This window comes from Heteronotia binoei, chromosome 4, assembly GCF_032191835.1.
Source record: "Heteronotia binoei isolate CCM8104 ecotype False Entrance Well chromosome 4, APGP_CSIRO_Hbin_v1, whole genome shotgun sequence".
Taxonomy (NCBI): Eukaryota; Metazoa; Chordata; class Lepidosauria; order Squamata; family Gekkonidae; genus Heteronotia; species Heteronotia binoei.
In genome coordinates this window covers 183,628,352-183,653,402 of record NC_083226.1, presented here as the reverse complement: position 1 = coordinate 183,653,402, position 25,051 = coordinate 183,628,352, and the positions used below count along the sequence as shown (strand labels likewise).

General features: G+C 50.1%; 1 protein-coding gene and 1 non-coding gene across 2 annotated transcripts in view; both read right to left on the bottom strand.

Moving 5' to 3' along the window:
• Positions 1-25,051, bottom strand: part of CNTFR (ciliary neurotrophic factor receptor) — a 761,181-nt gene that overhangs the window by 247,502 nt on the left and 488,628 nt on the right. The window contains exon 4 of the mRNA XM_060236258.1: positions 14,128-14,358. Within this exon, the coding sequence (XP_060092241.1) occupies positions 14,128-14,358 (231 nt within the window). The remainder of the gene's footprint in view (positions 1-14,127; positions 14,359-25,051) is intronic.
• On the bottom strand, positions 19,146-19,220 carry TRNAT-AGU (transfer RNA threonine (anticodon AGU)). Its single transcript has one exon. It is a non-coding gene; the product is annotated as a tRNA-Thr (tRNA).

Genomic DNA, 25,051 nt, shown 5'->3' with positions numbered 1-25,051 from the left:
ATTGCACTTTCAAAGCACTCTGGCCATCATTAGGGTTTGTAGAATCTTTCGGGCTCAAGTGCCGTGTTCTACTGGAGAAAGTTTTTCTTCCAGACGTTTCGTTCTCGGCTGCGGAGAACATCCTCAGTGGCGTTGCAGCCGGAGCAGGCGCTCTGACCTTCTTGGCTGCTGTGCATTGAGTGGGGCCAGGGCTGCTGGAGAGCTGCTATTTCTAGGCTGGAGTCTACAAAATACCCTGCTCCTGTGGTGCAGTCTACATTGGCACTACCCAACGCAGTATCAACACCCGCCTCACTGAACACAAGAGACACTGTCATTTGTTTCAGCCAGAAAAATCAGCTGTCGCTGAACATGCACTTCAAGAAGGAGACCACGTCATCCACTTTGAAAGAACTGAAGTCCTTTCTACGGCCTCACATTATCATACCCGCCTGAACAGAGAAGCTATTGAGATTTACAAACACCAGCACAACTTTAACAGAAAGGAAGAAGGCATTTCCATCCACCAATCTTGGTATCCAGCTCTGCAAAACACCCTACAGACTATAAATTGCAGAAATTCACAGAACAACCAGCACATTCCACAGAACAATCAGCACAGTCAACAACCATTTTCCTTATCTTCACACCCCTTCCAACCCTCCCAGCAATTAACACAGAACAATGGTCACATTCAACAGCCAGTTTCCTTATCACTACCCTTCCAGGAAGCCCCACCAAACAATGGGTACATTCACAAACCAATTGCCCTCTCACCAAACCCCCTCCAGCCTAGAAATAGCAGCTCTCCAGCAGCCCTGGCCCCACTCAATGCACAGCAGCCAAGAAGGTCAGAGCGCCTGCTCCGGCTGCAACGCCACTGAGGATGTTCTCCGCAGCTGAAAATGAAACATCTGGAAGGAAAACTTTCTCCAGTAGAACACGGCACTTGAGCCCGAAAGAGTCTACAAACCCTAATGATGTTACCAGCCGTGAAAACCTGAAATCTTTGATAACTCTGGCCATCATTTGCAACTGAGGCTGCGGTCCCACACACGACATAATGCACTTTCACTCCACTTCCAATGCACTTTCCAACTGGATTTTGCCAGCTCACACAGGAAAATCCCGTTGCAACGAAAGTGGATTGGAAGTGCATGATTTAGCGTGGGTGATCACAGCCCCCGTTTCACGCCGGATGCTCCGGTTGCAAACGACTGCGAAAGTGCATTGAAAGAGCATGTGCGAAAGCAGCCTTTGAAAGCTGAACATGTGACCTCTTAGTCCTAGCCCAATGCTCTGCAAGGAAGTCACAGCTGGGGGCACAGAGACCCGGGTGCGAATTCCAAGCCGCCTAGCTCATCTAGTACTGATCTCAGCCTTCACTTGGAATACTCTGCACACTGAGTCTTGGCCAGATGCACAGACTCCAGGACAGCCTCCTGCATGCACGCGGACTTGCATGGCAACAAGCAGGCCTTTTTTTGTAGCAGGAACTCCTTTGCGTATTAGGCCACACCCCGCTGATGTAGCCAATCCCCCTGGAGCTTACAGTAGGTCCTAAAAGAAGAGCCCTGTAAGCTCCCGGAGGATTGGCTACATCAGGCGGTGTGTGGCCTAATATGCAAAGGAGTTCCTCCTACAAAAAAAAAGCCCTGGCAATGATCCAGTGCTAATGCCAAGTTTTATAACTCTGCGCATAAACTGAAATACTGAAACTCCTTGGACCATCAGGATCGGTACTAGGGTTGCCAAATCCCCCGCAGCCTCTGGCGGAAGACTGTTTTCGCATGCTGTGTGTGTGCAGCACGATGACGTCATGCAGAAGTGACATCATTGTCCCGGTGACGTTGCACGCTGGCCGCTCAAGGAGCCTCCAGAAAAACTCAATGGTTTTCCCCGGACGCTCTAGGAATTTGGGCGGGAAAACTATTGTGCAACAGGTGCAATAGCGACTGGGGCGCAACGTTGCTGGTGTGATGTCACTGCGAGTGATGTCATCACGCTGGCGACATCGGGGGACGATCATCCCCTGCCGACCCAATGTGGGCTGGCAGGTTGGGAACGTCCGGGGGGGGGGGACTTGGCAGCCCTAGTCAGTGCTGTCTCCTCTTGTGGGGTGCCGCAGGGCTCAGTACTGGGTCCCATGCTCTTTAACTTGTTCATTAATGATCTGGAGTTGGGAGTGAGCAGTGAAGTGGCCAAGTTTGCGGATGACACTAAATGGTTCAGGGTGGTGAGAACCAGAGAGGATTGTGAGGCACTCCAAAGGGATCTGTTGAGGCTGGGTGAGTGGGCGTCAACATGGCAGATGCGGTTCAATGTGGCCAAGTGCAAAGTAATGCACATTGGGGCCAAGAATCCCAGCTACAAATACAAGTTGATGGGGTGTGAACTGGCAGAGACTGACCAAGAGAGAGATCTTGGGGTCGTGGTAGAGAACTCACTGAAAATGTCAAGACAGTGTGCGTTTGCAATAAAAAAGGCCAATGCCATGCTGGGAATTATTAGGAAGGGAATTGAAAAAAAATCAGCCAGTATCATAATGCCCCTGTATAAATCGATGGTGCGGTCTCATTTGGAGTACTGTGTACAATTCTGGTCACCACACCTCAAAAAGGATATTATAGCATTGGAAAAAGTGCAGAAAAGGGCAACTGGAATGATTAAAGGTTTGGAACACTTTCCCTATGAAGAAAGGTTAAAACCATTAGGGTTTGTAGAATCTTTCGGGCTCAAGTGCCGTGTTCTACTGGAGAAAGTTTTTCTTCTTCTTCTGGAAGAAAAACTTTCTCCAGTAGAACACGGCACTTGAGCCCGAAAGAGTCTACAAACCCTAATGATGTTACCAGCCGTGAAAACCTGAAATCTTTGATAAAGGTTAAAATGCTTGGGGCTCTTTAGCTTGGAGAAACGTCAACTGCGGGTGACATGATAGAGGTTTACAAGATTATGCATGGGATGTAGAAAGTAGAGAAAGAAGTCCTTTTCTCCCTTTCTCACAATACAAGAACTCGTGGGCATTCGATGAAATTGCTGAGCAGACAGGTTAAAACGGATAAAAGGAAGTCCTTCACCCAAAGGGTGATTAACATGTGGAATTCACTGCCACAGGAGGTTGTGGCGGCTACAAGCATAGCCAGCTTCAAGAGGGGATTGGATTAAAATATGGAGCAGAGGTCCATCAGTGGCTATTAGCCACAGTGTGTGTGTGTGTGTGTATACATACATATACATACATATATATATCTCGCACCATAAGACGCACTTCCCCCCCCCCAAAAAAAAAGTGGGGGAAAAAGTGTGTACGTCTCATGGAGCAAAGGTACGTACCTTCCTCCGGGGGGGGGGGGGGAGGCAATCCGCTCCCTCCGCCCTCCGATCCCAGCGCTTGCTTTAAGCATCAGAGCTGAAGCCAGGCAGGCAGGCTTGGAGAAAGCACGCCGCCCCCTCCACAGCCGGCGCTCGCGAAATGCTGGGTTTGTGGAGGGGGCGGGTGCTTCCTCCATGCCTGTCTGCCTGGCTTCAGCTCTGATGCTTAAAGCAAGCACTGGGATTGGAGGGCGGAGGGAGCAATCCTGGTGCTTGCTGTAAGCATCAGCTGAAGCCAGGCAGACAGGCACGGAGGAAGCACCCGCCCCCTCCGCAAACCCAGCGCTTCACGAGCGCCGGCTGTGGAGGGGGCGGCGTGCTTCCCCCGTGCCTGCGTGCCTGGCTGGGAGACAAGCGGCGAGATTGCTCCCTGCGAAGTGCTGGGTTTGCGGTGGGGGCGGAGGGAGCAATCTCGCCACTTGTCTCCCAGCCAGTCACCTGCGTCTAATGGTCCGGAGCATCTGTGTGACACAGAGTGTTGGACTGGATGGGACATTGGCCTGATCCAACATGGCTCCTCTTCTGTTCTTATGTGACACAGAGTATTGGACTGGATGGGCCATTGGCCTGATCCAACATGGCTTCTCTTATGTTCTTATGTAACACAGTATTGGACTGGATGGGCCATTGGCCTGATCCAACATGGCTTCTCTTATGTTCTTATGTGACACAGAGTGTTGGACTGGAGGGGCCACTGGCCTGATCCAACATGGCTTCTCTTATGTTCTTTTGTTCAGATCAGCAATGGCTCTCAGGATTTCAGGTAGGGGTCTTTTACATCACCTCCTACTGCATCTTGTTTTTTAAAACTGGTGATGGCGGGGATTGAACGCGAGACTTTCTGAACGCCAAGCAGATACTCTCCCGCTGAGCCATGGCCCCTTTCCCAATGTGTGGTTGAGCTCTTGCCCCAAGTAGCCACTCCTCCTGCATCCTCCATCCACCTCTCCCATGTCAGGCCAGTTTAATACATGCTGTGAGAGAGAAGGAGCAAAGCCACCACACAGAGAGGAGCTGCAAACAGGCTGGGAGAAAACAAAAAGGAAAAGAGAAGCAATCTGGGAGAGCAGCAGACGGCAGCAGCAGTCAAAGTGAACTCAAAGGTTAGACATCTGAAGCAAAGCGATTGCAGAGGAGCAAGGAGCCGAATCCCGGCTTTTCCGTGCAGCGTACAACCTCTTGGATTCCTTGCAAAGTAGGAGTCCCAATTTAGCAATACTCCCTCTAAGCCAGGGGTGTCAAATATGCAGCCCAGGGGCTGAATCAGGCCCCGAGCACCTGGCTGTCATCTGCTTCCTTCTCCATATCTCTTGCTTCCTTCTGCATACTTGCTTTGCGCGGCTTGCTCAATCACAAAGGAGCTACAGAGCAAAACCTCTTATTTTCTCCACTGGCTGAGGCTCCTCCCTTGGGGAGGAAGCGGGAAAGGCAGAGCTTGTTTTTCCAAGCTCTCTCACACAAACAGCAGAGACACTGAGCCAAGTGTCTCTTCCTTCTATTGGCTGAGACTCCTCTCCCATAGTCCCCTGGGGAAAGAAGGAAAGACAGCTTCCTTTGCCCAGTTCCCTGGATCCCATGGCAGAAATACAAAAAAAGCATCTTTAAGACCAATGAGTCTTAGCAAACATTTTAAGCATATTTTAAGTTTGTTTGTTTGTTTAAAAAACTGTGTTTGTGTCCTTTATGAAGTTTATAAAGGGAGGGAGGAAGGGAGGGAGGAAGGAAGGAAAGGAGGAGGGGAGGGACGAGGGAAGGAAGGGAAGGAGGGAGGAAGGAAGGAAGGAAGGAAGGAAGGAAGGAAGGAAGGAAGGAAGGAAGGAAGGAAGGGAGGGAGGGAGGAGGGAAGGGAGGGAGGGATGAGAGAAGGGAGGGAGGGAGGGAGGGAGGAGGGGAGGGAGGAATGGAGGAAGGAAGGAAGGAAGGAAGGAAGGAAGGAAGGAAGGAAGGAAGGAAGGAAGGAAGGAAGGAAGGAAGGAAGGAAGGAAGGAAGGAAGGAAGGCAAATAGGTCAGGAAGGGAGGAGGGATGGAGAGGGGGAAAGAAAGCAACTTTAATTTCATCATCTAAACTACTGGCTGGCTTGGCTTGGCAAAGTGATTTAAAGCGAGAGATGCCTTCTCCAAGCTTTCCATTTAGGGTGGAGGGCTTCAAGCGCCACACAGTATGTGTGAAAGAGCCATCCCTCTCCTAGGTCCTTCCCCTTTCCTCTCACCCACCACCTCCACTTCCCAAAACATGCGCTTGAGCACTGGATTGTGGCCAGGCAGGACTTCTGAGTCCAAAACTCCCTTGTAGCCCACTGTCCCTCGCCGGAGATGATTTTTGCATCCTTTTCGCCAGCGTCATCAGCAGGCAACAGGGCTGGAGGAGAGACGAGGACCAGCAGTTGCATCTGCCGTCCAGCTGAGAAGCAAAGCCAGGGAGAAGGGGCTGGGGGAGGTCAGGTATTAGGCAACTAATTGCTGCTCACCTGATAATTGCGGAGGGGGGGGGAGTTCACAGAACGTTTCACGGCCAGACAGCTGCTGCTTCTCTCCCTCCTCCCTAACGCTTCCCCCTTCCTCTTCTGGCTCAGCCGTGTTTGTTTTGCTCTTGATTGGCTTGGCTTTGTCCATGTCACTTTCTGTCAAAACCACATGCCTTTCTTTCCCCTTTGCCAGTACTTTGGTGACAGATTGGAGGGGTGGGGGGAGAGCTGGAAGCATCGAGCGCTCTCAGCAAAGAGCCCGTCTCTCTCTCCTCTCTCTCTCTGGCCCTGGGGGAAGTGGCTCCAAGCCAGCCTCCCCGATGCTGGAATCCATCCTGGCCTCCACCTGCTCTGCAGGCAATTAGACCCACATGGCACAGGAGTTGCTCGCGGAAGAGCAGAGCTTATTCTCAGGGGGAGAAGTCAAAAAGCTTGTGGGGGGGGGGGGAGGCTGTGCCCAAGGCCAGGCAAGCAGCCTTGAGCGCAGATGGCAACCTCGGAGTCCTGTTCTGACCCCTCCCTCGAGGCATCGGCCGCCCCACCAGGCTGGCTCAACTTTTAAAAGGCGTCCCAAATGAATAAGGGCTGAGGGGATATCAAAGGGCTTTGTGGGCTCTTTGGATGCATCTCTCCCTTCAGGAGGTGGCGGCGGCTGCAAGCATAGCCAGCTTCAAGAAGGGGTTGAATAAACATCTGGAGTAGAGGTCCATCAGTGGCTATTAGCCACAGGGTATTCATGGAACTATCTGTCTGGGGCAGGGATGCTCTGTATTCTTGGTGATTGGGGGGGGGGGCAACAGTGGGAGGGCTTCTAGTGCCCTGGCCTCACTGATGGGCCTCCTGATGGCACCTGGATATTTTGGCCACCGTGTGACACAGAGTGTTGGACTGGATGGGCCACTGGCCTGATCCAACAGGGTTTCTCTTATGTTCTTCTGTCTGGGGCAGCGATGCTCTGTATTCTTGGTGCTTGGGGGCGCAACAGTGGGAGGGCTTCTAGAGTCCTGGCCCTACTGGTGGACCGCCTGATGGCACCTGGATATTTTGGCCACTGTGTGACACAGAGTGTTGGACTGGATGGGCCATTGGCCTGATCCAACAGGGCTTCTCTTATGTTCTTCTGTCTGGGGCAGTGATGCTCTGTATTCTTGGTGCTTGGGGGGGCAACAATGGGAGGAATTCTAGTTCTCTGGCCCCACTGGTGGACCTCCTGATGGCATCTGGGGTTTTTTGGCCATTGTGTGAAGCAGAGTGTTGGACTGGATGGGCCACTGGCGTGATCCAACATGGCTTCTCTTATATTCGTATGTTCACAAAGGAGCCACCAAAAAACAGGAGAGAGTCACTTGGCTTGTAGCAAACCTGGTTCTAGTAGAATCATAGAGTTGGAAGGGACCTCTGAGGTCATCTAGTCCAACCCCCTGCACAATGCAGGAAACTCACAAATATCTCCCCCTAGATTCACAGGATCCTCATTGCTGTCAGGTAGCCATCTAGCCTCTGTTGAAAAACCTCCAAGGAAGGAGAGCCCACCACCTCCCGAGGAAGGCTGTTCCACTGAGGAATCACTCTAACGGTCAGGAAGTTCTTCTTAATATTGAGCTGGAAACTCTTTTGATTTAATTTCAACCCGTTGGTTCTGGTCCTGCCGTCTGGGGCTACAGAAAACTATTCTGCACCATTCTCTACATGACAGCCTTCAAGTACTTGAAGATGGTGATCCTATCACCTCTCAGCCACCTCCTCTCCAGGCTAAACATAGCCAGCTCCTTCAACCTTTCTTCATAGGACTTGGTCTCCAGACCTTTCTTCATAGGACTTGGTCTTCTCATGGCGGGAGAGGACTTGCCCACACGGGCAGGAGAAATGTTTGGGGCCAGAAATGCTGTTACATGATACCATCTCCATCTCCCAAAAAACAACACATTGAGAAACCCTGTGGTCATCCTTGGAAAATTCCATGGTTCTTATCATGGAGTTTTGGGAGATGGCCAGAGCCTGCTCCGGTGGGGAGGGCAGGATATAAATATGAAAAATAAATAAATAATAAATAAAATTGCTGGATGTGGATTTTTGAGTGGATGTGACATTTGCATGTCACAAAACTTTATCTTTATCATCCCACCCTAAAGCTCCTAGTAGCCTGGCTTCCCTAGTCCTCCCTCAACAATCTTTCATGCTACCTACTCAGGGGCCAGTTTGGTGTAGTGGTGAAGTGCGCGGACTCTTATCTGGGAGAACCGGGTTTGATTCCCCCACTCCTCCACTTGCACCTGCTGGAATGGCCTTGGGTCAGCCATAGCCCTCACATTGTCCTTGAAAGGGCAGCTTTTGGAAGAGCTCTCTCAGCCCCACCCACCTCACAGGATGTCTGTTGTGGGGGAGGGGGGAAGGGAAAGGAGATTGTGAGCCGCTCTGAGATTCAGAGTACTGGTCATCTTGCCAAAGATGCTGATGCAGCATGCAAAAACATGAGTGTGAGACTTGGCATTAGCACATTGCCTTTTTTAAGATTCTCGATCCTCCAAGATGAGCCAAAGCCTGGGTTTATCCAGTCTGCTAGGATCTGGAGTTGAATGGAGCAACTTGTTTGCTCCTAGAGAGCTCTCCGTGGTCCTGAACATCTGTAGCTCCTGTGCGATTCAGGAAGCCTGGCAAAGCAAGCTGTGATGCAGAAGGAAGCAGATGACAGCCAGTTGCTGATAGGAGCCCGTCGGCGGCCTGATTCGGCCCCTTGGCTGCATGTTTGACATCCCTGTACACAAACGTCTACTGGAAGGAAATGCCAGCTGTCATCACTCAGTTTACCTATGAGACAGAAAGAGCTGCCCAGTGTTGGCACAAACCAAGGCCTCTTCTAGCCTTTCTGCTCCTTGTGTGCTTTCAACAGGAGATGCTGCTGGGGACTGACTCTGGGATCCTGCGTCGACAAAGCAGGAATTCTACAGACCATACCTCACAGGGTCACTGTAGGGGTACGATGGACGGGTGTGTGTGGAATCCTATAAGCAACCAAGAGCTCTCTGGGCAGAGAGCAGAATGTAAAGATGAGAAGCCAGCAGCTCCTTCTGGGAAGGCCCCTGAGGGCTACCCTCCCCTTCTAGAGTCAGTTTGGTTTAGCGGTTAAGTGTGCGGACTCTTATCTGGGAGAACCGGGTTTGATCCCCCACACCTCCACTTACAGCTGCTGGAATGGCCTTAGGCCAGCCATAGCTTTCGTAGGGGTTGTCCTTGGAAAGGCAGTTGCTGTGACAGCCCTCTCAGCCCCACCCACCTCACAGGGTGTCTGTTCTGGGGGAGGAAGAGCCGCTCTGAGACTCCTGAGTGGAGGGGGGAATATAAATCCAACGTCTCCTTCTTCTGAGCTCACAAAGCATTTCCTGATTTTGAACATATGAACGTATGAAGCTGCCTTCTACTGAATCAGACCCCTCTTGGTCCATCAAAGTCAGTCTTGTCCACTCAGACAGGCAGCGGCTCTCCAAGGTCTCAAGCTGAAGTTTTCCACGCCTACTTGCCTGGACCCTTTTTTGTTGGAGATGCCGGGGACTGAACCTGGGACCTTCTGCTTCCCAAGCAGGTGCTCTACCACTCAGCCACCATCCCTCCCCTAAAGAGAAACAAATTGAACATCAGAAGCTGCCTTCTACTGAATCAGACCCCCCTGAGTCCAGCAAAGTCAGTATTTTCTGCTGAGACTGGCAGCGGCTCTCCAGGGTCTTAAGCTGAGGTTTTTCATGCCTGCTTGCCTGGACCCTTTTTAGTTGGAGATGCTGGGGATAGAACCTGGGACCTTCTGCTTACCAAGCAGAGGCTCTACCACTGAGCCACAGCCCCATTCATGGCTCTCCAGGGTCTCAAGCTGAAGTTTTCCACGCCTATTTGACAGGACCCTTTTTTGTTGGAGATGCCGGGGACTGAACCTGGAACCTTCTGCTTACCAAGGAGATGCTCTACCACTGAGCCACCATCCCTCCCCAAATCAGACCCCATATTATCTCCTCCTCCTCCCCTGTTCCACTGAGGAACTGCTCTAACTGTCAGAAAGGTCTTCCTAATGATGGGCTGAAAACTCAAGTCTTCTTCCCAAGTCAGTCTTGTCTACTCAGACTGGCAGTGGCTCTCCAGGGTCTCCACTGAGCCACCTTCCCTCCCCTTAGACATATGAACCTATGAAGCTGCCTTCTACTGAATCAGACCCTCAGTCCATCAAAATCAGTCTTGTCTACTCAGACTGGCAGTGGCTCTCCAGGGTCTCAAGCTGAGGTTTTTTACGCCTACTTGCCTTGGACCCTTTTGAGTTGGAGATGCCGGGGATTGAACCTGAGACCTTCTGCTTGCCAAGGAGATGCTCTGCCACTGAGCCACTGTCCTGGAGATGCCGGTGATTGAACCTGAGACCTTCTGCTTACCAAGGAGATGCTCTGCCACTGAGCCACTGTCCTGGAGATGCCGGTGATCGAACCTGAGACCTTCTGCTTACCAAGGAGATGCTCTACCCCTGAGCCACTGTCCTCCCCCCAAAACTGGCGATGCCGGGGATCGAACCTGGGACCTTCCACATTCCAAGCAGATGCTCTACCACTGAGCCGCTATCCCTCCTTTTTGATGGCCTCCCCGCAAAGGTCATGCCTTGCTTCATTTTACTGAAGGAATACTGAGGCAGAGAGCAACTTGCTTGGGACACCATCCCCCGTCCGCCTGTCTTGCTCATGGCCTCCAGCGCCTCTCAAGGAGCTTGAAGCAGCAGGCTGGGGGGCATACATCATAGCAGCGCTGCCATTAATCATCTGCTGGGGGAGGGAGAGCGTTAAATTAAAATCCCGCCAATTAAATTAATTACCCTAAAAGCACCTCACCTGATTAGTTCCATGCATACCTAATGGCCTTCACACCCCAGGGGGAGGCCGCCGTCCTCCTTAACGTCCCACTGCGCTCCTTCGCAGGGCCTTTCAAGGTGTTTGCTGGCCCCACGTAGCGCAGGCTGGGAGAGGACTTTGCACAAACCCTGTTCCGATATGAATCAGCAGGGTCCCAACTTGAACATTATGCCCTTCCCACCTCTGGCTTGCAGAGTTTCTCCAAGAGAGACGGGCTTAGTTGAAAGCAAGGCTGGGGAAGAAGGGTCAGAAAGAAAGGTGGGTCGAACGGGCCAGGCCAGAACAAGAAGTGTGTGTGTGTGTGTGTCTGTGTGGGGTGGCAGTCTTGGCTTCGAAAACCCTCTTGGTTCTTTGGCAGCATAGCTGGGAGACGCCGCTCGCATCCAGCTAACAGCTGCTGAGCCAAAACTGCCGTTCAGGGCTAGCGGATGTGGACCAATCATACCTCACTGTAGGGTTGCCAACTGCCAGTTGGGAGATGTCTGACAATTTTGGGGTGGAACCTGGGTAGGGAGGGGCTCAGGAGGGAAGGGCGCTCAGTAGGGTATGCTGCTGTACAGGCAAGCCTCTAAAGCCGCCATTTGCTCAAGAGGAGCCGGCCTTTGCACTGTAACTGGATCAACTGTAACTCCAAGAAATCTCCAGCCGCGGTGGTCAAACAGTGGCTCAGGGCCACATGTGGCGCTTTCACGCATATTGTGTGGCTCTCAAAGCCGCCACCGCCCTGGCGGCTGGCTTGGAGAAGGCATTTCTCTCTTTAAATCACTTCTCCAAGCCAAGCATTTAAATTTAACTTGCTCTCTTTCCACCTCTCCCTTCCTCTTTTCTCGCCCATCTATTTTCCTTCCTTCCTTCCTTCCTTCCTTCCTTCCTTCCTTCCTTCCTTCCTTCCTTCCTTCCTTCCTTCCTTCCTTCCTTCCTTCCTTCCTTCCTTCCTTCCTTCCTTCCTCCTCTTCCTTCCTTCCTCCCTTCTCAAACATCTGTTGTCCATGTCTCGTGTATTTCAGACATCTGACATTTACTCTACGTGGCTCTTAAATTAAGCAAGTTTGGCCGCCTCTGCACTATATTATAGGGACAATGGAGCAACGGGAAGCAAGATTCCAATCTCAGCTTCCCTGGACCAATCACCAGCCCTCTACCGGTTCAAATGACCCAATGGCGCCCGAGTGCGAGAACTTTGCAGTGTATGTATTTGCCCCTGTTGGCCCTGCTCAGTAGTCTTAGTCCGGCCTTCCTTGCAGCTCTCAAACATCTGACATTCATTCCACCCTTGCTCTACTCAGACTGGCAGGACTCCGGGATCTTGGCAAAGTGTTTCATATCACCAGCCACCTGATCCTTTAAGCTGGAGGTTCTGGGGATTGAACCTGGGACCTTCTGCATGCCAAACAGATTCTCTGCCACTGAGCCACAGCTCATCCCCAGATCTGGCAAAACCAAAACATCCTGCTTGGGAAAAGGCCCACCTCTCAGGCCATGATCATGGCTTTAGAACCATAGAAGAGTTGGAAGGGATCCCCAGGGCCATAGGGATGGTGGCTCAGTGGCAGAGCATCTGCTTGGGAAGCAGAAGGTCCCAGGTTCAATTCCTGGCATCTCCACTAAAAAAGGGTCCAGGCAAATAGGCACGAAAAACCTCAGCTTGAGACCCTGGAGAGCCGCTGCCAGTCTCAGTAGACAAGACTGACTTCGATGGACTGAGGGTCTGATTCAGTATAAGGCAGCTTCATATGTTCGTATGGCTTCTTCCTCTTTTCTGCCTAATGAGCAAGGAGACCCAGGAGAGAAGACAAAATCCTCAATCTGTCCCAGCTGAAGCAAAGCCCAATATTAGAATCACAGAGCTGGAGGGGACCTCTGGAGTCATCTAGTCCTACCCCCTCCACAATGCAGGAACTTCACAAATACCTCTCCTCCCTCCAACACACATCCCCATTGACCCATGTTTCATGCCCAGAAGATGGTAAAAACCTCCGGGATCCCTGGTCAAAGTGTCCCAGAGAAAAACTGCTGCATGACCCCAAAATGGCCATCAGCATTTCCCTGCGCACATAAAAAAGGGGCCATGAACACTAAGCACTGATGCAACCCTTCCTGCTCTCCTTTCCATGTTCTCTCTAAGTTCACAGGCTCAGCATTGCTGTCAGATAGCCATCCAGCTTCTGTTTAAAAACCTCCAAGGAAGGAGAGGCCACCACCTCCCGTGGAGGAAGCCTGTTAGAATCATAGAAGAGTTGGAAGGGACCTCTAGGGTCATCTAATCCAACCCCCTGCACAATGCAGGAAACTCACAAACACCTCCTCCTAAATTCACAGGCTCTTCATTGCTGTCAGGTGGCCATCTAGCCTCTGTTTCAAAACCTCCAAGGAATTAGAGCCCACCACCTCCCGAGGAGGAAGCCTGTTAGAATCATAGAAGAGTTGGAAAGGACCTCCAGGGCCATCTAGTCCAACCCCCTGCACAATGCAGGAAACTCACAAACACCTCCCCCTAAATTCACAGGATTGTCATTGCTGTCAGATGGCCATCTAGCCTCTGTTGAAAAACCTCCAAGGAAGGAAAATCCACCACCTCCCAAGCTAGAAACTCCTGATTTAATTTCAACCTGTTGGTTCTGGTCCAACATTCTGGGGCGACAGAGAACCATTCTGCACCATCCTCTAGATGACAGCCCTTCAAGTTCATACTACTACTAAGACAAGTCTCCTCCATGCTATAACCATGCACTGGATTTTTTCCTCCCTAAATGCAGACCTTTACATTTATCCCTGTTAAAATTCATTTTATTTGTTTTAGCCCAGTTTTCCAGCGTGTCAAGATCATCCTGTATTCTGACTCCATCTCCTTCTATATTTGTGACCCCTTCCAATTTAGTATCATTTGCAAATGCAATGATTCCCTCTATGCCTTCATCCAAATCATTTATGAAGATGCTGAACAAAACAGGTCCCAGGACAGATCCTTGAGGCACTCCAGTTGTCACTCCTCTCCAAGAGGATGAGGAACTATTCACAAGCACTCTTTGGGTGCGATCTGTCAACCAGTCACAGATCCACCTCACAGCAACAGGATCCAAACCACATTTTACCAACTTGTCACCAAGAACAGCATGTGGAGCCTTATCAAAAGCTCAACTGAAATCAAGATAAATGATGTCTACAGCGTCCCCCTGATCCAGCAAGGGAGTAACTTTCTCAAATATATTTCAGAACTGTTCATATTCTGCTCTCTTCTTCCCCTCCCGCAGGACCAAAATACAGACCGTAACGTTTTTGGGGACTGGAACTTTTCTTGTGTTATTCCAAAACAGCTTGCTGAACAAATACCCGCATCAACAAAAGAATGCTTGAACCACAAATTCTTGCTGCATGCCTGCACATAAACAAAGGTCATCCCAAGCGGGCAGGGGGCAGAACGTGTACTCACTTCCTACTCTGAGGTAGACCCGATACTTGAGGTGCCACGACGATCCCTCGTAGCAGGAGTACAGGCCGCTGTGGGACAAATCCACGTGCCGCAGGACGAGCCACGAACCGTTGAGGTGGGAGGCATCGAGATCTGTGTTGTTGGCTGTCCAGGTGACTGTGGCGTCCCTGTTCACTGTCCCACACTGTAACGTCACGTCCTTGCCCAGCTGTGCGTAATGGATATGGGAATCTGGGATTCAAACAGGAGAAGAGATTTAGGGATACTGTGGGGTGGAGGGACCCAGACAGAGGAGCACATCAGAGCATCGACTTACCGCAGCCTGCTCAAAGCGACTATTGATTTAAATTTTTGTTCTGCCACTTTGCCCACAGCGGGCGACTTGAAAAATGCAATCAAAACGGCACAAAGCAACAGCAAAAATATGGACTTGCCCTCGCCCAATAACAACGCATCAAATGCAGATCAGCCATGGTTTTAAAAGTAGCTGCAGGAGAAAAGAAAGACGCGGGTGTTGTGGAATTAGGCCGCGACTAAGCCTCAGTTATCCGTCTATGCTAAACATATGCTATTTCCATAGTAATTAGCTTCTAGCTGAAACTTTGGTTCTCTTTCCCAGGCTTTAGGACACTCTGGGTGACGTGACCTTCCCGGTACAGATAATGCTGTACATGTGTTTTGCCTCACATGACGTTGGGTAAGTTTATGTACTATCAAATTCTAAATAGATAAGAGTATCAGGCCCTAGCTTCCTGGAATTCTCTTAGTTAACCTTGACTCTCTCAATCAACCTAGTTTAACCCGGCTTTCCTTGGCCTTTGTGACCCCAAGAAATAGAGAGAAAGGGGTGTGCTATGTTGCCTATGTCACCATATGTCAGATGCTCAAATTTATTTCTGGTTCCTTGTTGTTCTGGCCACCCACCCCGGGTTAAGGGAGTTCACAGAATAACTAGGACGTATCCTTTATAAAATCACAGTGCACTCTAATTGGGTATTTAAGTCATTTGATTAATACTGTATGCAGCATACCTGATTCTTATGTTTTAATGAATTTATATTTGGGGTTGAAGTTAAAAAAAATGAGTTTGTTTTTTTTTAGAACTGTTTCTCTTTCTTGATGCCGCTGGGAAATTCTACTTTGTGAGCTACTGGAATTCTAGTTGTGAGCTAATGCATAAATTAAGTTTGCTCTGCGGCAATTGTTCCTGAGCTAAGACAAAAACGTGTGAACCACTGGCTTAAAAAGCAACGAGCTAGCTCACACTAACTCAGCTTAGAGGGAACACTGCCTCCAACGTTTCCACAAGAACCCCTTCCAGACCCTTGTCCTGTGTGTGGCTTCCGATGGGAAAGGCATCTATCCTTAACCACCATGCCCAACAGAAAGCAAATCAAAATCAGAAGAAGATGAAGAAGAAGATATTGGATTTATATCCCGCCCTCCACTCTGAAGAGTCTCAGAGCGGCTCACAATCTCCTTTCCCTTCCTCCCCCACAACAGACCCCCTGTGAGGTAGATGAAGATATTGGATTTATATCCCGCCCTCCACTTCGAAGAGTCTCAGGGGGGCTCACAATCTCCTTTCCCTTCCTCCCCCACAACAGACACCCTGTGAGGTAGATGAAGATATTGGATTTATATCCCGCCCTCCACTTCGAAGAGTCTCAGGGGGGCTCACAATCTCCTTTCCCTTCCTCCCCCACAACAGACCCCCTGTGAGGTAGATGAAGATATTGGATTTATATCCCGCCCTCCACTCCGAAGAGTCTCGGAGCGGCTCACAATCTCCTTTCCCTTCCTCCCCCACAACAGACACCCTGTGAGGTGGGTGGGGCTGGAGAGGGCTCTCACAGCAGCTGCCCTTTCAAGGACAACCTCTACCAGAGCTATGGCTGACCCAAGGCCATGCTAGCAGGTGCAAGTGGAGGAGTGGGGAATCAAACCCGGTTCTCCCAGATAAGAGTCCGCACACTTAACCACTACACCAAACTGGCTCTTAGGAAAGGTGTCTGAACCAGCAAACCTTCAAAATCCATACTGGAATCCAAGTTTTCTAGTTTGGCATGGCAAAGACCCCCTAAATGTCCCATCCCAATGAGGCAACTGAGAGGCATTTCAAACATACAGTTAAAGCAAAGGACGGACTGTGAGCATAGAAGCAAAGAATCATAGAGTTGGAAGGGACCTCTAGGGTCATCTAGTCCAATCTCTTGCACAATGCAGGAAACTCACAAACACTTCCCCCAAAATTCACAGGATCTTCATTGCTGTCAGATGGCCATCGAGCCTCTGTTTAAAAACCTCCAAGGAAGGAGAGCCCACCACCTCCTGAAGAACCCTAGAATCCTAGAGTTGGAAGAGACCTCCAGCGTCATCTAGTCCAACCCCCTGCACAATGCAGGAAACTCACAAACACCTCCCCCTAAATTCACAGGATCTTCATTGCTGTCAGATGGCCATCTAGCCTCTGTTTCAAAACCTCCAAGGAAGGAGAGCCCACCACCTCCCGAGGAGGAAGCCTGTTCCACTGAGGAAGTGCTCTAACGGTCAGGAAGTTCTTCCTAATGTTTGTGTTAAAACAATTTTATTTGATAACATATGGTAACAAATTATATTTCTTGCATCATTAATAACTTCTTTTATCTATCCCATATATTAGTTTCTACCCACTCCTCCCCCTGTTACTTGACCCCCGCCGGTGTTATTTACTTAAAGTACTAATGTTTAAAAGGTACCCTTAACTAATAAAAACAAAAATTAATATTCTTCTTTTTTCTAAGACTTACTCATTATCAAAAATTGTCCAATGTCCTTTTATTTTCCACTCTTTTTCTACATATCTTCTGAACTTTTCCACTCCATCTTAAAAACGTCTACATCATAGTCTCTTAAAATTCTTGTTAATTTGTCCATTTCACTCCATGTCATAACTTTTATAATCCAATCCCATTTCTCTGGTATTTTTTCTTGCTTCCACAACTGCGCATATAATGTCCTAGCAGCTGAAAGCAAGTACCAAATTACAGTTCACCTCAAGAATAGATCGCTGTAACGCTCTCTACATGGGGCTACCCTTGGCGCTGACCCGGAAACTACAGCTAGTGCAGAACGCTCCAGCGCGGCTGCTAATGGGGCCCCCCCGGTGGGAGCACATTCGGCCAGTGCTGAGAGAGCTGCATTGGCTACCTATTGTGTTCCGAGTCTGTTTCAAGGTGTTGGTATTGATCTTTAAAGCCCTCTATGGTCAGGGGCCTGTCTACCTGCGGGACCGCCTTTCCCCACACGTTCCCCGGAGAGCACTGCGTTCAGGGACAAAAAATCTGTTGTCCGTCCATGGACCAAGGGAGGCTAGGTTGCGGCAGACGCGAGCTAGGGCCTTCTCGGTGGCAGCACCAGAATTGTGGAATACTCTCCCGGAGGCCATAAGGGCCCTGCGGGATCTTTCCACTTTCCGCAGGGCCTGTAAGACCGAACTGTTTTGACAGGCCTTTGAGATCTAACCTAATAGGGAGAGAGCTGCCACTCTACACCATTACAGAGTATCTTCTTCTTCTTCTTCAGAGCCCCACAGCAAAGACCATTAAGAAAATGGAGGGTCTGAAGCAGCAGCACCAATCTGGGGTGCGTGTGTGTGGGGTTTGGGAGAGATTAAGCATGCAAGGAGGAATGAGTTGATGGTCTTTATCAATTAAGATGGAGACTAAAACAGGGAGATGGTGGGAGAGGGTCAGGTGAGAAAAGGGGAAGGAGAAGAAGACCATAGATTTATACCCCACCCTTCTCTCTGAATCAGAGACTCAGAGCGGCTCACAATCTCCTTTATCTTTCCCCCCCACAACAGACATCCTGTGAGGTGGGTGGGGCTGAGAGGGCTCTCACAGCAGCTGCCCTTTCAAGGACAACCTCTGCCAGAGCTCTGGCTGACCCAAGGCCATTCCAGCAGGTGCAAGTGGAGGAGCGGAGATAAGGAGCGGTTCTCCCAGATAAGAGTCTGCACATTTAACCACTACACCAAACTGGTTCTCACAGAAGCTGCCCTTTCAAGGACAATGTGAGGGCTATGGCTTACCCAAGGCCATTCCAGCAGCCGCAAGTGGAGGAGTGGGGAATCAAACCCGGTTCTCCCAGATAAGAGTCCGCGCACTTAACCACTACACCAAGCTGGCTCTCTGCAGGGGGCATCTCGTTTCCCCCTCCCACACTATTTTCTCTTTCCCTTCCCTCCATAGCCTCTTCTCTTTTCCAGCCTTCCTCTCTCTTTCCCACCAGAAGAAGAAGAAGACTGCAGATTTATACCCCGCAGTTCTCTCTGAATCAGAGTCTCAGAGTGGCTCACAATCTCCTTTCCCTTCCTCCCCCACAACAGACACCCTGTGAGCTGGGCGGGACTGGGAGAGCTCTTCCAGAAGCTGCCCTTTCAAGGACAACTCTGCCAGAGCTATGCCTGACCCAAAGCCATGCCAGCAGGTGCAAGTGGAGGAGTGGGGAATGAAGCCCGGTTCTCCCAGATAAGAGTCCGCACACTTAACCACTACACCAAATTGGCTCTCCCAGAAGCTGCCCTTTCAAGGACAATGTGAGGGCTATGGCTGACCCAAGGCCATTCCAGCAGCTGCAAGTGGAGGAGTGGGGAATCAAACCCGGTTCTCCCAGATAAGAGTCTGCACACTTAACCACTACACCAAACTGGCTCTCCCAGAAGCTGCCCTTTCAAGGACAATGTGAGGGCTATGGCTGACCCAAGGCCATTCCAGCAGCTGCAAGTGGAGGAGTGGGGAGTGAAGCCTGGTTCTCCCAGATTAGAGTCAGCACACTTAACCACTACACCAAACTGGCTCTCTAACCATCAGAGGAAACTTCAAGGTGGTTCAGTGATGAACATATGAAGCTGCCTTCTACTGAATCAGACCCCCCCTGGGTCCATCAAAGTCAGTATTGTCTACTCAGACTGGCAGCGGCTCTCCAGGGTCTCAAGCTGAGGTTTTTCAAACCGATTTGCCTGGACCCTTTTTAGTTGGAGATGCCGGGGATTGAACCTGGGACCTTCTGCTTACTAAGCAGATGCTCTACCACTGAGCCACCATCCCTCCCGTAAAGGGTGACTTCATAGTCTGAACATATGAAGCTGCCTTCTACTGAATCAGACCCCCCCTGGGTCCATCAAAGTCAGTATTGTCTACTCAGACTGGTAGCGGCTCTCCAGGGTCTCAAGCTGAGGTTTTTCACGCCTACTTGCCTGCACTCGTCTCCCACTCGGTATCAGCTCTGCAGCATATGACGTCCTGCTTTGCAGAGGCTGCCAAGCTATTCGGCCTAGAAGTTAGTCTGAAGAAGACAGAAGTTCTCCACCAGCCTGCACCCCAGGAAGATTATCACCCCCCCTGCATCACTGTGGGTGAATCAGTTCTGAAGACAGTCCAGCAGTTCAGCTACCTGGGGTGCATCATCTCCTCAGATGCCAAGATCGACAAGGAGATTGACAACAGGCTGGCAAAGGCAAACCGTGCATTTGGCCGACTGCACAAAAGAGTGTGGAGCAACAAGCATCTGAAAAAAGGCACAAAGATCAATGTTTACAAAGCGGTTGTGATGACAACCCTCATCTACGGCTCCGAATCGTGGGTTTTATACCGTCATCACCTGCGACTCCTTGAGCGCTTTCATCAGCGCTGCCTTCGCACCATCCTCAACATCCACTGGAGTGACTTTGTGACCAACACTGAAGTCCTCAAGCGGGCGGAGGTTACCAGCATTGAGGCACTGCTGTTGAAGACGCAGCTGCGCTGGGCAGGGCATATTTCTAGGATGGAAAACCACCGCCTTCCCAAGATTGCCTTGTATGGCGAACTCTCCACCGGTCATCGAAATAGAGGGGCACCGAAGAAGAGGTACAAGGACTCCTTGAAGAAATCCCTTAGCACCTGTCACATCAACCATCACCAGTGGTCTGACCTAGCCTCAGATCGCAAAGCATGGAGGCACACCATCCACCAGGCTGTCTCTTCCTTTGAGAACGCACGCATAGCTGGTCTTGAGGACAAAAGGAGATTGAGGAAGAATCGCACTGCTACAGGACCAACCCTAAATCAGACTTTTCCCTGCAGCCGCTGTGGCCGGACCTGCCTGTCCCACATTGGTCTTGTCAGCCACCAGCGAGCCTGCAGCAAACGTGGACTATTGCACCCTTCTTAAATCTTCGTTCGCGAAGCCAAGCCGAGAGAGAGAGCCTGGACCCTTTTGAGTTGGAGATGCCGGGGATTGAACCTGGGTCCTTCTGCTCACCAAGCAGATGCTCTACCACTGAGCCACAGCCCCATTCATGGCTCTCCAGGGTCTCAAGCTGAGGTTTTTCATGCCTACCTGCCTGGACCCTTTTTAGTTGGAGATGCCGGGGATTGAACCTGGGACTTTCTGCTTACCAAGCAGATGCTCTACCACTGAGCCACTGTCCCTCTCTTACGGAACATGCCATTCAGGATCGGGGAGCGTTCTTTAGCCTGGGAGGGTGTCTAGCTGAGGTTGGAGTGGCAGGAGCCTGGCTGGACAGGTGTCCGTCTTCTTGCAACCCAGTCATCCTGGGAAAGGCCTGGGTGGAAGGCCTGCATGAGAAACCCCCAGAGGACCCCTCCTCCACACGCTTGTTGGGACTCGCAAGAGAAGTCCAACAGACTGGTGCGGCTCCGTGACCTCCTTCTTTGACAAAAGCTGTCTCAACTTTGCCCGGATTTCAGCGTGTTTATCTACACAACTAATAAACTGTCATTCTTTGCAGTGGGGGCTGCCTGTTTACTCCAGCTGTGGGACTTCAGCGCCTTTCACTCCGGAGGGATCCCCGCCAGATTAGAGATTGGGTGTGTGTGTGTGTGGGGGGGAGTCTGAGTGGAAACAAAACCAAGAGCCTGTTGGAACGCTCCCCCTCCCCTGAAAATCTGACCCACAATCGAACTTGACCTGACCGTTTGCCTTCTGTCTGAGGGCCAAATTGGACACTCGTTTGGCAAAAACACGCAGAGATAACGGCAGAGCTACAACTGGGGTGTGTGTGTGTGTGCGTGTTATTTTGGGAGAGGTTCCTCAAGAGGGGGAGGGGGTTATTTAACCCATCTCCCACCTGCCAGAAGCGCTGTGAAAACTGCCCTGACCCATAATGTATTTTCCCATTCTTGGGTGGGAGTTCACACACACACACACACACACACACAGAAAGATGGTCTGAAGCAGTAGAATGAAGTGATATAGAGGCTGGGGTGGAATTGTTTTCTGTTGCCCCAGAAGGTAGGACCAGAAGCAATGGGTTGAAATTGAATCAGAAGAGTTTCCGGCTCAACATTAGGAAGAACTTCCTGACCGTTAGAGCAGTTCCTCAGTGGAACAGGCTTCCTCGGGAGGTGGTGGGCTCTCCTTCCTTGGAGGTTTTTTCAACAGAGACTAGATGGCCATCTGACAGCAATGAAGATCCTGTGAATTTAGGGGGCAGTGTTTGTGAGTTAACTGCATTGCTCAGGGGGTTGGACTAGATGACCCTGGAGGTCCCTTCCAACTCTACGATTCTATGATTCTAGGAGTAAGACCAGCAAAGTTTTATTCAGAATGTCAGCTTTCATGTGCTCTAAGTACAGTTCAGCAGACAACAGTATGGAATGGCCAGCAGTCCTAAATATAGAGAAAGTGAGCAGTGCGTTAGTATGCAGACTCATGGAAATGTTTTTTTTTAGCAGATTAAAAGAATAACAACTCGGGGTCTGGTGTTTGTTAGTTAGTGTTAACTGGGTTGAAACAACAAAAGGTGATACAAAGCAGATCGATGTCCATGGACTAAATCCATTAGTTCTCCTAAAGCGAAGTGTAATAAAAGGGAGTCTGTTGAAATGTTTTTGTTGTTCAGTCTCTGGGTTAAAATGAGGGCATGGGGTTACTTAGAGGTTTGATTTAAACATGTAACACACATATAAACGTAATTTTAGTTTGCCATTAGAAAAAAGAACAGAAGAAGAAGAAGACTGCAGATTTATACCCCGCCCTTCTCTCTGAATCAGAGACTCAGAGCGGCTTACAATCTCCTTTATCTCCTTCCCCCACAACAGACACCCTGTGAGGTGGGTGGGGCACAGCAGCTGCCCTTTCAAGGACCACCTCTGCCAGAGCCGTGGCTGACCCAAGGCCATTCCAGCACGTGCAAGTGGAGGAGTGGGGAATCAAACCTGGTTCTCCCAGATAAGAGCCTTTGAACCTAAAAAGAAGACCATAGATGTACACCCCGCCCTTCTCTCTGAATCAGAGTCTCAGAGCACCTTACAATCTCCTATGTCTTCTCCCCCCACAACAGATACCCTGTGAGATGGGTGGGGCTGAGAGGGCTCTCACAGCAGCTGCCCCTTCAAGGACAACCTCTGCCAGAGCTATGACTGACCCAAGGCCATTCCAGCAGCTGCAAGTGGAGGAGTGGGGAATCAAACCCGGTTCTCCCAGATAAGAGTCCGCACACTTAACCACTACACCAATACATTAACATATGGGCATGGGTTAATACATGTAATGAGATAAACAGCCAGTATCCCAATTTGAGTATGTCAATACAAAGAACATTATTCTGATACACAATTCTAAAAGAGAAATGCTTTGGAACACTGTGGATATATAGCTGTACCTAGTGAAAGTGGGTTTAGTATATGTAATGAGATAAAAAACCAATCTCCCTGTTCAGTCCTGTAACACACATATAAACATCATTCTAATTTGCCACACACACACACACAGACAAACACATACACTTCTCTCAGGCTAGTGCACCAGCATTTAATTAAGCATTTAATTAAGAAGTACTTTTCTCCCTTTCTCACAATACAAGAACTCGTGGGCATTCGATGAAATTGCTGAGCAGACAGGTTAAGACGGATAAAAGGAAGTACTTCTTCACCCAAAGGGTGATTAACATGTGGAATTCACTGCCACAGGAGGTGGTGGCGGCCACAAGTATAGCCACCTTCAAGAGGGGTTTAGATAAAAATATGGAGCACAGGTCCATCAGTGGCTATTAGCCACAGTGTATGTGTGTATATAACATTTTTTGCCACTGTGTGACACAGAGTGTTGGACTTGATGGGCCGTTGGCGTGATCCAACATGGCTTCTCTTATGTTCTTATGTTCTTAATGAACAAAGAGTTTTGATTTGACAACTTCAGTGTTTGGCACTGCAAACCTCTTTTCCTGACTTTACAAAAAAAGATCACTCTCAAAAGCAGCAAGGCGTTGGAGAACATCAGCAATGAAAAAGGAACCAAAAGAACGAGGAGAAGCGCAGGAAAAGTATAGAAAAAGAGGACTCCCTGCGGGAAAATCGAGACTGGGACCATTCCCCCTCCCCCTCCGTTTATCTTATTTGCATGGTATAGAGGATTTTCATCGGGCACCTAAATTCCTCCCAAAATGAAGGGTTAGGGCACACAACACCAGGTATCTTCCTGCTTGGGTGGGTGGCAACCTGGCAGAGGGCCTTCTCTGTTGTGGCACCAAAGCGGGGAGATCTGTCTGCCCCCTTCTGTTACTGTCTTCTGCTGGTGAGTAAAGACTGTTTTGTTTAGCTTGGCATCTGGTGTAGAGGTTAAGTGTGCGGACTCTTATCTAGGAGAACCGGGTTTGATTCCCCACTCCTCCACTTGCAGCTGCTGGAACGGCTCTGGGTCATCCATAGCTTTCATAAGAGTTGTCCCTGAAAGGGCAGCTTCTGGGAGAGCTCTCTCAGCCCCAACTACCTCATGGGTGGGGGGGGTCTGTTGTGTGGGGGGGGGAGAAGGTAAAGGAGAATGTAAGCTGCTCTGAGACTAAGAACTGGGTTTGATTCCCCGCTCCTCCACTTTCAGCTGCTGGAATGGCTCTGGGTCATCCACAGCTTTTGTAAAAGTTGTCCTTGAAAGGGCAGCTTCTGGGAAAGCTCTCTCGGCCCCACCTGCCTCACGGGTGGGGGGGTCTGTTGTGGGGGGGGGAAGGTAAAGGAGAATGTAAGCTGCTCTGAGACTAAGAACCGGGTTTGATTTCCCACTCATCCACTTGCAGCTGCTGGAATGGCTCTGGGTCATCCATAGCTTTCGTAAGAGTTGTCCTTGAAAGGGCAGCTTCTGGGAGAGCTCTCTCGGCCCTACCTGCCTCATGGGTGGGGGGGGGTCTGTTGTGTGGGGGGGGAAGGTAAAGGAGAATGTAAGCTGCTCTGGGACTAAGGGCAGGTTATAAATCCAATATCATCATCTTCCTTCTTCCTCCTCATTCCCTTCCTTCCTTTCCTCCCTCCCCTCCCTCCTGCTTTTATGTTTAGCATATATATTTTAGCATATACGTTTTGCAGGTATTTGTATGCTTTTTAACAACGTGTGGCGGGCAGAGGTCGATTTTAATTGTTTGATTTTAATTGTTTGAAAAGGTGAGTTTATCATGTATGTTTCAAATCTTTAGGCACCTTCAAATCTTTAGGCACCTTGGCTGCCCTTGCCAAGATCAGAAAGGTGGAATGCACGTTCCAGAAATAAAATTTTGTATAGAATAGAAGACTGTCTTGCTCCGTAGGGGCCTGGGTTTGTTGCTCTGCGCTTCTCTGGCGTCCAGCAGCCACCCTTGTTCAGAGCCCAGAAGGTTCCTTGGCATTTTAAGTCCCAAGGCTCCACACGGCTTGCCTTGCCGTTGCCCAGCGGAAGGAAGCCAGAGGAAAAAGGGGCCGCCTGCCTGCAAGCCACTAGTTGCCTCATTAGGTCAAGGCACTGCCTCTCTCCCTCGCTGTCCTCCATGAATAATGGAGGACGCATTCACTGAGAGTCACTGGTGTGCGAAAAGACTGACGGGCCGCCAAAGGGCAGCAAACCCTGCGGCTGACAAAATGAACAAGATTCCAGGAGGCGACTGGAAAATGGCAGCGGCGCCTCTGGGGAGGGG